General features: G+C 43.4%; 1 protein-coding gene across 1 annotated transcript in view; it reads right to left on the reverse strand.

The window, feature by feature from the left end:
* Positions 1–12,502, reverse strand: part of gse1b (Gse1 coiled-coil protein b) — a 182,426-nt gene that overhangs the window by 24,185 nt on the left and 145,739 nt on the right. Inside the window, exon 3 of the mRNA XM_008405919.3 lies at positions 4,254–4,451. Coding sequence (XP_008404141.2) covers positions 4,254–4,451 — 198 coding nt within the window. The remainder of the gene's footprint in view (positions 1–4,253; positions 4,452–12,502) is intronic.

Here is a 12,502-nt window from a genome sequence, read left to right on the forward strand (position 1 = left end):
GTGTTTATCTGATGTTTCTGATAGTCAACTAAAAATACCTGTCAGGACTTCACTTACCAGCTCTATTTATACTAAGATAAAATTATAGAAAGGTCCACAAATCAGAATTTCATTTGCAAAAGACTTTGTTTAGTGTATAAAGTCCAATAAATACATTAATGCTTGTGATTTATATATAAAATATGAAAAAGTGAAGATTTTGTAAGTTTCTTTCTTTCTTCAACCTTCTGCTTCCATCCTTCCACACACTTCTCATGAATCCTCAAGTCTTTACCATCCTCTTAAGATTTCCTTGTGGACCATTATCAGCCCTCTTCTTCCCAGTGCCTCTCCCTCTCATCACGCTACCATGTGATAGGCAAAAATCCTGCACGCAAGACATGTGACTGACATCAGCATGGTCTCATCACTGCCATATGCTCCTCCCCTTCTATCTATAGAGGGAAGATGGCCACACATGCTGGGCCTGCAGGGAGCTGGAAGAGGAGGAATGAAGCAAAGGCTTTCATCCCTAGAGTCTAAAACGGGCTCATCAGCTCTCAACCTGCACTTCATTAACAGGACTGTCACTTCCTTGATACGGAGGGGTGCATGTTGTGTGATGATGGGGTCTGGAGGGGGGTTACAGGGAGAGTAAAGGGACAGAGCAGTAAGAGACGGAAGGAAAAAGGAACAAAAGAGATAAAAGGAGAATCCTGTCTCAGTACCTAGCTCTATATGATTAATGTGAAGCTCCTTTCTCCATCGTCTCCTCTATTACCAGACCCCATTCTCTCCGAGAGCCTCCTCACTTGATTGCTCAAGCTGATCCACATGCACACACACACAATCAGGGAGCAGAAGCAATAAACAAACCAAGCAATCTGTGGTCAGACGCAGCGGCCAAGTGTCCCTGCACAGCCAATGCATTTTACATTAACCAGTGACCCTGTACAAAAAAAAAAGCTGCCCGGAGTCTTCAGTGGGTCCTTTCATTCACACACACCGACTCTCCTGTCCGTCGATAGGATCTAAAGAGAAACACACAAAAAGGGCTTTAATGTTGCCCAACCCCTCCCAACCCGCGGCTGCCACCATCATCATCTCTGTCGAAACAGCCGGGCAGGCGTACGTCTCATCATGCCAAGAAGTGGCTGCTCTCCTCCACCAACACACCCTCCTCACCCCCACCTCCATGCTCCTCCCTCCCAGCATGCATTACAACAACATCAGCACTTAATTAAACAGTCCATTTCACACCTGGTGTGCATAGCAGTGCCCAGCCAGCCCTGCATCCATATGCCATCCCAACCAGCACAAGCCTCAACACGTGCACTCGTAACACACAAACACACGCAAACGCTGCACACACCTGCTACTACAGTCTTGGACATGCACTGACAACACAACACAAAGCCTGTAATCTGCATCACTGAGTTGGGGGGGAGGGGAGAGCATGCACACACACACACACACACACACACACATGCAGACAGTATGTGTGTTGCTGTGCCAGTGAGAGAAAGGAAGACGGTACAAGATGGCGGGTGGAAATAAGAGCAGCAATACATAGTGGCTTCTGCTGACTGCACAAACTGTACATCCAGATAAATAATGCCTCATTTGTGATCCTACTCATGAGAAGGGTGCATAGAAAGACAGAGGGAAGGTAAAGGAAAAGAGCTAGTTTGTGAGTGTTTCAGGGACAGTAACAGCCTGAAGGGTTTCTGCCTTTGAGAAACACGCACACCCCCCCTCCACACGCACGCACGCACGCACGCACGCACGCACGCACGCACGCACCAACACGCACGCACGCACGCACACACACACACACACACACACACACACACACACACACACACACAAACACACACACACACACACACACACACACACTGAGCACAGCAAGGCAGTGCAAGCTCCAGGCAGGCTCCAGATGGAGAGGTCAGCGACACACTGCCCCACTGTCCCAGCATGCTCTGAGCTCCCAGAAACAAGGGAAGCCTCTGGCCACACACATGCACTCCAACATGCACACACACGCACACACACACGCTTTATAACCGACACTTCTGGTTTTCACAAATCTACTAATTACTTCCTAATCCTTTTATCTAGCCAGTTCGGTTCATTCCATCTACCCTGAATACCTTTATTCCCCTTCGCTTCATTTTCTCTCCAGCTGTAAAATTCTTTCCGTGTTTGTGTGTCTCTAAGCAGAGAGCGGAGAAGAAACAACCGAGATGATTAAACCCAGATCGGCTTAATTAATCAGATATCAGGAGGTCTGCTTTTCTGAGGCAGCGTGCTGGCTGCGTCTGCGCGGATTTGCTTACACATGTGAGCGTACGCTGGATGAGAGTGTCCTTTATGCTGCTCCGATACTCATTATCCATCACCTCCCCTCTTCAACACAGCTCTCAAAACACAGAGCTATTCATTATGCTTGCCTCAGACAAGTGACGATGTATGCGACTGTGTGCGTATACGCACGTGTGTGTGGGGGTGTGTATATAAACAGCAGCCGTGCTCCGGGTCTTAAATCAGTTCAGTGGCTGGTCGCTGCGATACCAGTGCTCAAACTAAGCTAATTCCTTAAAGCCTTAGAACGTGAGTCATGACATCTCTCATACATATATTGCCCCTGAAAGCAAACACCACAGGGTGGGAAAGAGAAGAGGAGGCTGAGTCAAAAGGTAATGAAAGGATAGCAGGCTGCAGCATGCAAAGAAATCACAAAGCTTATATCATTGCAAAGACAACTGTTTATACATGTGGGGGTGTTTGGGTGTGTGTTAGCTATAAATACAGACTGTAGACAGAAAAATGACTTGAGCTCAGGAGCCATATGACTCTCTGCCCACCCTGGAAACACAAAGCTTCCTACACAGGCAGTTGCACCTTGCTGTATGCCCGACAGCTGACTCACTGACACCTCACTACCTACTCCAACCAGGCTGTGTAGTCCTCAGAGATAACAAAGGCAATGTGCTTTTAGTAAAAATGAGCTACATCTGCTCCTTATTCAACAAAGGAAAAAAGGTAGCTCTTTCTTCAGTCAATTTTGAATTACCAATAGCGCGGTGCACACCTCACATAGTGTAAAACAAAATATTAAAGTCATTAGTACAAAAAACAGGGGCATGCAATATAACTAAGATGGAACATTTTGAATGAAAAGAAATGGGTTCTTTATAAAAGTAGAGTGCAAGACTGAATTTTGTAGGTGAATTTTTGTATTTGACATACAAGGCTAAAGCAGTGAGGACAGATAAAAGACTGAAAGACAGAGAGGGAGGTAAGGAGAAGCTGGCTCTATGGAGGTAATAAATCATCTTAGAGGTTCTGGGTCCCAGACCTCTGTGGGTTGGGGAGCAAAATGTCCAGGGACTTCAAACTGGGAGGGGTCCTTCTGATTTAGGAGCAGCAACAAAGTCGGGAATGATGGTGTAGCACAGCTTATTTTGTGCCAAGGCAGATGGAGCAAAATTTTTCCTTCTCAGAAGGCACCTAAAATATTTCCACAATTCTTTGACTGATGAACTGCTCAGACGTTTTCTGGCCGATCATAATTTCTTATTACCTTTAAGATCAGAGTTATCACAGACTTTTCAGAAGATGTGGTGGTTTTAAATCCAGCAGAATATCCAATGTTTCTGCATCGCTAAAATGCATAATATGGTCCCAACTGTTCAAAGGCACACTGTTAATGGTTTATAGCCTGATACTGGAGTGAGTTCTTAGTTTTGATGGACTTCCTCTAAGCAGTGCCTAAGGGTAGGGCCAGAAATTTCTCTGGAATCTTTTTAAAAATAACATTAAGCTGCAAGAATGGGATGACGGAAACATTTGGTTTCATCAGCAACTTTTTCAAAACCCTTAATCTCAATGCTTTGTCTGATAGATGAATCCAAAAGGGATGCATGGAAATCTCATCTTTATCTATTGTTTTATAGAAATACCAGATGGGAAATCTGCCTTTTTCTGACAAACTGTCTCTTATGACAATGAACTGAAGAGTCAAGAGACACAGTGACAAGTGCATCCAAGCACATGGACTCGCGCACAGCAAATTAAATGGGTCAGTAGGGGTGGCTCCTCCTCATACCACGTATCTCCAGGGACAACATCAAATTTAATAAAGCAAGGATACCATATGATTCATATTAGCAGTACATTCTCAATGATGGAAATCTTTTTTTCCCCTCCTGAAATAACTTCAAACATCCAAGGCAGGAATCGATCACAGTCGCACCGGGTTTCAGCTTTACCTCGAGGTTCTTCTGCCTGTTTTGCCAGTTTACGGAGGGCTGCGGCGAATCCAGAGTGGGATGACTGGGCAGCTGGGCTTCCATTTGCTACGATGGAGCCGTTCAGAGGTGACGGGGTGAGGGGGCTGACCGTCGCCGTTGTACGGGTCGCCGTTGAGATCATTCCTAATGATGGTGACTTTGGCTCATGGCTCATGCCTAAAAACGCAGACAGAAAGAAAAGAGGGTGGGAAGTATTAATTATGTGCACAACTAAACAATAATAATAAAAAAAATCTCTAACTTTCTCAAGTTAAACAAAAGCTACTTCGCAGACAGAAATAGCTTCCATGGAAATTAATATTAGAGGAATAATGCAGATAAACATGAACGAGAAGTAAAAGGCATTTGGCCGTTTCCTTCGCTACAGAGCCAGGCAAGGCAGATTGTGATGATGGGTGTCTGTGACAGCTGGAGAGGATGGGGAGATTCAGGGTCATACGTCCTACGGTCAGAGGTGGAAGGTTAGAAGGGCAGGTCGCTCTTCTTTTGCTCAGAAAAAACCCCCTCAGTAGTATGCACGCATGGCCGCCAGAGGCCTGCTGTCACAGTTTATGCTATCGAGCATGCACCATGCCAACCTGACTTTCTCTATCGCAGCCGTGAATGTGAGAACATTCACATCCAGTAGCAGTGGAGCTTCACAACAAAAATTATTTGGGAAAAAAGTCTGAGTAGAAATATTGAGGTTTTATGGTATCGTGACATTAACAGAAAGATTGAAGCTTGTGATTAAAATGTTACATTATTGATGGAAGTTTCCACGTAGTTTTATTTGTCATTTTTTTTAACAGCCTCATTCCTCTTATCTGCAAGTGTGATAAAGAAAACTGTGTCGAGGAGGCTTGCTCTGGCTGATATCGATTTCAAGGCTTCTTTAAGGTCTGGCATGCGGGTTCTGAGTAATCGGATATTCTTTTACTAAGGAATATAAAAACAAAAAACCGTGCTGTAGATTAATTGATAGAGGCATTAGTTTTAAATTAATCAGAAAAGGTAAGCAGATTTTCCACATTTTTGCATCAAAGCATATGTCCCTGACCCTATCAAATGTTTTCAATGTGACTGATCAGTCAGATACAAGTTTTTGTAACTGCCTTCTTCAGGCAGCTTAAGTGGAATGTGCAGCAACAAGTGGGGGAAGGGGATATTTTATAAACACCCAGAGGAAATTCCTGGGCACTTTCTCTTACATCTCATTAAAACTACAGTAATGGTATAATGGAGAATACCTTCCAGTATAATAACACTGTAACTTTTCAAAAGATCTGTAGAGAAACTGATCCAACATGTGCACATAAAAGACAAATATTTAAAAACTAATTCAAGAAATTCAACGATGTATTCAAATTCTTTTTAATTATTTAATTATTTTGAACTTGTCAAAAGAAAAAGGTTGGTAAATCTGAAAAAAATTGCAGCAGACAGAGGGTTGCAACAGTGTCAGGAGAGCTGTCCCTTCTCTTCCTGTACATATATGCTGTGTGTGTCTTTGTAAAATGAACCATGCTGACAGCCTCTCTGTCGGTGGAATCCCTAAATGCCAGAGCGGAGCCTGATAGCCCTACGTGCTCAGGCAAAACACACACACACACACATGCACGCACGCACGCACGCACACACAAATAGGGGTGGCTCAGAGGACAATGTAAGTTCAGACAAGATCAGGTTGAGCAAGCCAGAAGTATTATCAAATCACATATACTGGAAATCACTCAAGAAAACCCCCCCAAAAAGTGGCAAATTTACCAGCAATATGACATTCATAAGAGAATAAAAAGTGGGCTGCAGATTTATCAACAGCACAATTCGATTAGTAGGAGTTATATCTGGGTTTACCCCAGGGGTTGAGAGGGCTATAAAAAGATCATGTTCCCTCCTGAGAAGAGAGCAGAAGCTCAGCACCTTACGAGTGTTTGGACACACACTCACACACACAGTAGCAAGTCAGGAATGAGATGGTAAGTAGCGTTCCCAACACCTCTTGAGTTGTCCTGCTCGTAACCTCCCAGTTACCCAGTGCACTCTGAATGAACCCAGCAAACAATTAATAATGGAATCAACAATGACTACTGTTTGCAGAGCAAACACAGAGGCGCTGAGTCCAGCCTCGGTTTAACAGCACGACTTTGTCAAGACAATGCACTTCAGGCTCCTTTCTCTTGCAAAAGAATCCGTCTGAAAAAGCCGAATACGGAAGTAGGAGAAATCTACCCTCAACTTTCTGTGACTCTAACCAGCCACAGAGTAATAAACCACACACACGAAGCCGCAGCACCGACAGGCAAATGAGGGTAACAGCGAGAGAAAGATGACACAGACAAGAGCTTGATAAATGCACCCATCTAGAGGTCTGGCAGCGGTTCACGAATCCCCCCCGTGAGATCAAAGTGAGCGTCTTACTGCACAAAGAAGTGGAGCCGCCTGGATCCCCCACGGCTGCATCTTCACATCGAGCCCATCCCAGCGCACGCCGGTAGACACCAACAGGACACACACCATCTTCCTGCACTCCTCTTTCTATCTCCTCTCAGCCATCCACCCGCACCCTCCCTGCCAGCCTGCCTTCCTGCCTCTCGCAGACTGTTTAAAAAGCTTATCTAACAAAGCAACACACTACACAGCTTGCCTATCTCTCCCCTCCCTGTTCAAGCTCTCTCCCCAAGTGAGAAAACAGAAATTCTTAGGCAAGCAGCTGCTGCGATGTCACATGACCTCATCCCTTCGCCCCCGCCCTCCTTCTCTCAATCCTCCTCCTCCCCTCTCAACCTATAATTCCTCAGCCAGTTGTAGATAACAGACACAGGCATGCATGCCCTGCCACGGCAGAGTGGAGGAGGGGGAGGGGACAAAAGTCAGGGGAGGGCCACTCGGTCGGTCACTACATGTGACCCCATTGCCAGGGAGAGTCTCACACAGAACGGGTGGTGGTGTGAATAGATGTGTATGGGTGGGGAGCCGTAGGTTACTTACACATGTGAACCGCCCCACATGGAGCAACAAAAAAAAAAAAGAAAGATGACATGTCTTGACCTGTGTCAAGCCTGACTGCTTGGGAAAGAAAACCTTTTGTAATAAAGGATTCATCTCTTAAAACAACCCAACTCCACCTGGAAATAGCCGAGAAATTATCTCCAATTTACCACTACCCTCAAACCAGGAAGCTGTCAAAAATGTGGACCGGCTATCTAACGACACACAACAAAAGATACTGATACGATTCCACACCAGCCCCCTCCGTCCTGATAACAATTGCTTGTGAGTGTTTGTGAGGTGGAGGGCTCAGGAAAAAGGGTGAAAGCGTAGCTTAGACTTCCCCTTCATGGGTCCTGCTGTTATTGCAGGGGTGAGAATGAGTTGTTTCTTTAGTCATTTCCTCCTTCCGTCACTTTGCTGCTTTCTCAGAAGGGTGATAGAGCATGTGACTGATACAGACAGAGACACCCAGACCAGGGTTACGCTGCAGACAGACACTTTAAAATACACCATCGTGCCTCACACCTTTACACCCTAATCTTAAAGAATCCTGATGGTTTGGGAGGATAGTGTCTAATTAGTTCTTGTTTAGTTGATAAAGGCCTTCATTTACAGATCACTGTCAATGTATAAATCAAAAACAACATGATTTAAGTGCTTTTAATTTTTTTTTTAAAAACATTTTTTCCTGCTTTTTAAAAAAAATTTTGTTCAATTTTGAGACATAGTCTCCAATAAAATTATAAAATAAATATAATCTAAAATGTATTATCTTTCTCAAATGCTTGTAGGTGTTAGGAGGTCAGAATGATGCACCTTTCTGTTATTCTGCTCATCATAACTGTCTAATTCTAGATGGTTAATAAGTTCCAGCCAGCATTCTGCTGTTGATCTGACATGCAGCTCTAATGTTAGGACAAGGAGATTCTTCAGTGTCTCACACACATCAGAACAGACCCAGAAATGCCAGACTTTGGTTAAAGAAAATAAGGTCTCACTTCGTCTGGCATCTCATTACAAAGACTTTAACATCTATACGAATGTTATAATGCAACAGTTATGGGATAAAATAACTTTTTAAAGCAAAGGTACACCAGTGACTGCATAGTGCTAGCATAGCTTTTGCTTGTACTTGATTAGTCTCTTCCTGGTTCCTTTACTTATTTTCTGTCAGCTTTTGACTGAGAATATTACTACAGGCGTGAATAATGGTCCAACCTATCAAGCAATTGCAAACCTTTCATCATTTCTCTTTCAAAAATGGAAAAGCAAGCAACATTCAAGCTAAAGCCACCATTTTACTAGAACTAATGAGGAAATGTATGATATGATGCAGCCTATGGTGAGAAATTTCTAAGGAATTTCCATATATGTGAGCAAACATTTAGGTTTCAGCGTCACAGGATTTATCTGTTCTTCAAGCATCCAGCAGATGGCATTGTGTTACAGTTAATCAGGCAGCTACACAGCATATGTCACAGACCTCAGAGCTACTGATCCACAAAAGGAAAAACAGATTAAAAATGATACTGTTGGGGATTTTGCAAGGGACAAAGGCCAAATCCAATACCATGGCTAAAAATCCTAATGCAAAGCTCACATAAATACGATATTTTGGATCTGAAGCCAAAATGAAATAATCATTCCTGGCGACCTAAGGGTTAATCAGAGGTCTTCCTGATGCAATTAACCCTTTGGGTGCTGCTACGCCCTCAGGGAAAACAAAATAAGCTGTTGAAAGAAGAAGTTAGATTACAACAGACAGAGTGTAAACAGGATACACCCAAAAACGCAACACTTGGTTAATTTACACACAAACAATTTTGTGTTTCTACACATGTAGGACTCCATATCAACTTCCATTCATTATAGTCACGTCATTCATGCTGAACCCAAATATTTATTTTAATCATTATCAGTTTATTCCTAGCTCTAGCCTTAGCCAAAACTCAATTGACATCATACCTCTAAACCCAACACCACGTTAGGACCAGGCTTTGGCCCTCATGAGTCCCATCGGTCTTCAGAAGGTTAATGAATTTACCAGAGAATGTTCTCAATAGGTAACATAAACAAGTACACACACACAATGGCAGATTGACTGGTAAATGGCATACAGTAAACACAGTTTTAACACCCAGCTGGTAAAAAAGCCGATCGCTTACTCCCATTTTCAAACACACCAACAGACACACTATGTTCCACCCTTTTGTGGTTGGAATGCAGATTACCCTCCCTCTCTTACACACACACACACACACACACGCACACACACACACGCACACACACACGCACACGCACACACACGCGCACACACGCACACACACACACGCACGCACGCACACACACACACACACACACACACACACACACACACACACACACACACACACACACACACACACACACACACACACACACACACACACACACACACACACACACAAAGTAAATCCCCCTGGCTCCTGTGTGCCTTGGCCAGTAGAGAGATAATGCAATGGCAGCTCAAGCGGGTGGTTAATCTTTAACCAGGAAGGGATTTGCCTATCAGCTTGTTAAAACTAGCAGCGCAGTGCAGCTGGCCCATCAACTCGATCAGGTCACTAGGATGGCTTGACAAAGTCTAACACTGCACAGACCAAAAGTGCACCACCTCTAGCTACTGTGTATTGATTGCACACACACAACATAGATAAACCATTTTATAGAGGCTTAGAAAAGCACACTTTAGCTCCAATACTGAGGCGCTGCTTAGGAACAGAGCCAAGCCGGTGAGTGCCCTGCCCTCAAATGAGCAATAAAAATGTCTTGGCAATAAACTAGTTCGCGCATTGAATACTTCTGCAGCTTTGTTGTCTTGTTCCACACCTACGTCCCTGTAATTACTTTCCTCAAACACGAGACTTGATCACTGTTTTCTGATCATCCTTCCTGTAGTGTCAGAGCTGCAGTTGCCAGAATGAAAAAAACAACAAAAAAAACCCACACACTTACTGCTGCTTCAAATGTTATCTGAAGCATTTCTTTTCTGTCTTAAGGTCTGTAAAAATACCTGTAGTCAATACAATAGCAAAGAGAAAACATGTGAAGCTGTTTTTCAATAGAGGTAGCAGCTAAAAATGAAGGAATTACAAGATCATTCCTGTCTATGCATTAAAGCTATACGAGCTTCTATTGGATTGTTAACTAAAAAACTAAAAGAGGGTCAACAAATGACGTAGTTTTAAAAAAAAGCAATGGGAGCATCTATGTTTTGAGGAAATACATGAATGGAAAAAAAATATTTAGATTTTTTATTAGACTAAGAGTACCAATTGTTCAGTTCCGATCTTTGGCCTGTTTGTGACTTTCCAGACTAAACAGATTATTTGAGTAGCTTCAGGTAACATCACACCAACATCCAACATGATGTGACGTAGCAAACACACAAACTTCTTATGATTATGTTGTAGGTCACAGTTTCTTAGCATAAAAAAAAGGTGTCACTAAATGGAAACGCATTCCTCATCCAGGAACTGCAACTTCATGCTCTCTGCTGAAAGGAGTAAGTCACTCAGTCCCTGACTGCAGGAGGGATTTTACAGTCGGCCTGGTGACAACATGTCAGCTAGGATGGCTGGCTGAGAATGTGCTGACAGGTGATTAAAAGGGCTGAGAAAAAGGTATTTAAGAAGTCCAGTGATCATCAAGGAAACTTCAGGCTTAACACAGAGAAATGAAACTAAATGAGGGCATCTAAAAATAACCAGCCAAACAGAGATGTGGATGAAACCAACTGAGCAGAATGAGATGTAACACAGGCCAAAGTCACACCTACTATAACTGACTGAATAACCACAGGAAGCACAACTTTGTGGCTGACAAAAATCAACTACTTGGGTGTCAAACTGCTGATAACTGTCACTTGCGTACCAAAGCTGCAACCAAGAGTAAAAGGAAGGTTTTCAAGTTGCGTGGACAAATATAGGTGTTATTACTTTTTTTTTGCTGATTGTTAAACAATAAACCATTTGCTGCTTTCATTTTCTAGCAACTGAATTGATTAAATTTCCTCTTGAAGATATTCATTTCTGAAATTAAATTAGCATCTTCATCTAAATGTCAAAATTTTACACTAGAGTACAGCTATCCAAATATTCCACCATGAATCATACATGGCTGTAGAACAGGTTCACTGCAAAGGACAAAGAAATAATCAAATGGCATTTTTGTGCGTTTAGCTCGGCTGGTTTTATCAAAGTAAATAAATAAAACAAAACTGCTAAGTGTGCACAAAGACTGATCAGCTCAAACAATGTCAATCAAACAATAACAATCACTAGCAGGTCTACAAAGATGTTGAGTATGAATTTGACCCAAAAATACCAAATCTTGCATACCAACTGTACATTTTTGATGTATGTGATCATCTCAGTCCTAAGCGCACGTAGAAATACAGACGTATCCTGGGGCACTGCAGGATAAACCTGCTCTGGTAGTTCCAGCTTTGTTTGACTTCTGAGATGAGATGTCAAAGCAATCCGCCCTCAGGCGCTATACAACGAACGCGTATCCGTGTGTGTGTGTGTTTGCATGGGAACGCACACCTTTCGAGTGCCATCTCTGTTACCCTCACACAAAAGACAAAACCCCTAATATCAGAGACATCCTGAAACAGACGCACCGTGGCTGCAAAGCGACGCCATCAAAGGAAGCAATTCCACTGGAGAATAAGGGGAAAAAGCAAAAGACAGACGAAGACAGCGAGAGAAAAGTGGTGCTGTGCTTGGAGGAGATCAATCGGGAAGACAAAAGAGTTTAACCACTGTCTGAACTGTCATTATACAGCAGGCCTCCATTATGGCACTCCGCTGGAGAACAAAGTGCACCACCTCCCGACTCGACCCTCCTCTCGCTGTCCTAAATGCAGGGACCCAAAAATATCTGTGCAATAACCAAAAGGAGCTGTCCTCCTTCCTTTTAGCTTGTGTGAATTCAACTGACAAGTTTTTGTGTGTGCGCGAGTGTGCACAGCTTATTATTCATACCTCACCTCCCACTTCTTTTTTTTCTTCACCATCACCCCCCCCACCCCACACCCACAACCTGCATGACAGCAGCTTGCAACAAAAACAGAGAATTCAAAAGACCAGTCGCCATCCATCTCCCTCTTCTCACCTTCTTCCTTTCAATCCTCCAGCACAAACACAAACAGCGAAGCTAAGCTACAGAGGAACGGTGTGTCTTGAGGGCAG

This window comes from Poecilia reticulata, chromosome 3 (assembly GCF_904066995.2).
Source record: "Poecilia reticulata chromosome 3, P_reticulata-male-v2, whole genome shotgun sequence".
Taxonomy (NCBI): domain Eukaryota; kingdom Metazoa; phylum Chordata; class Actinopteri; order Cyprinodontiformes; family Poeciliidae; genus Poecilia; species Poecilia reticulata.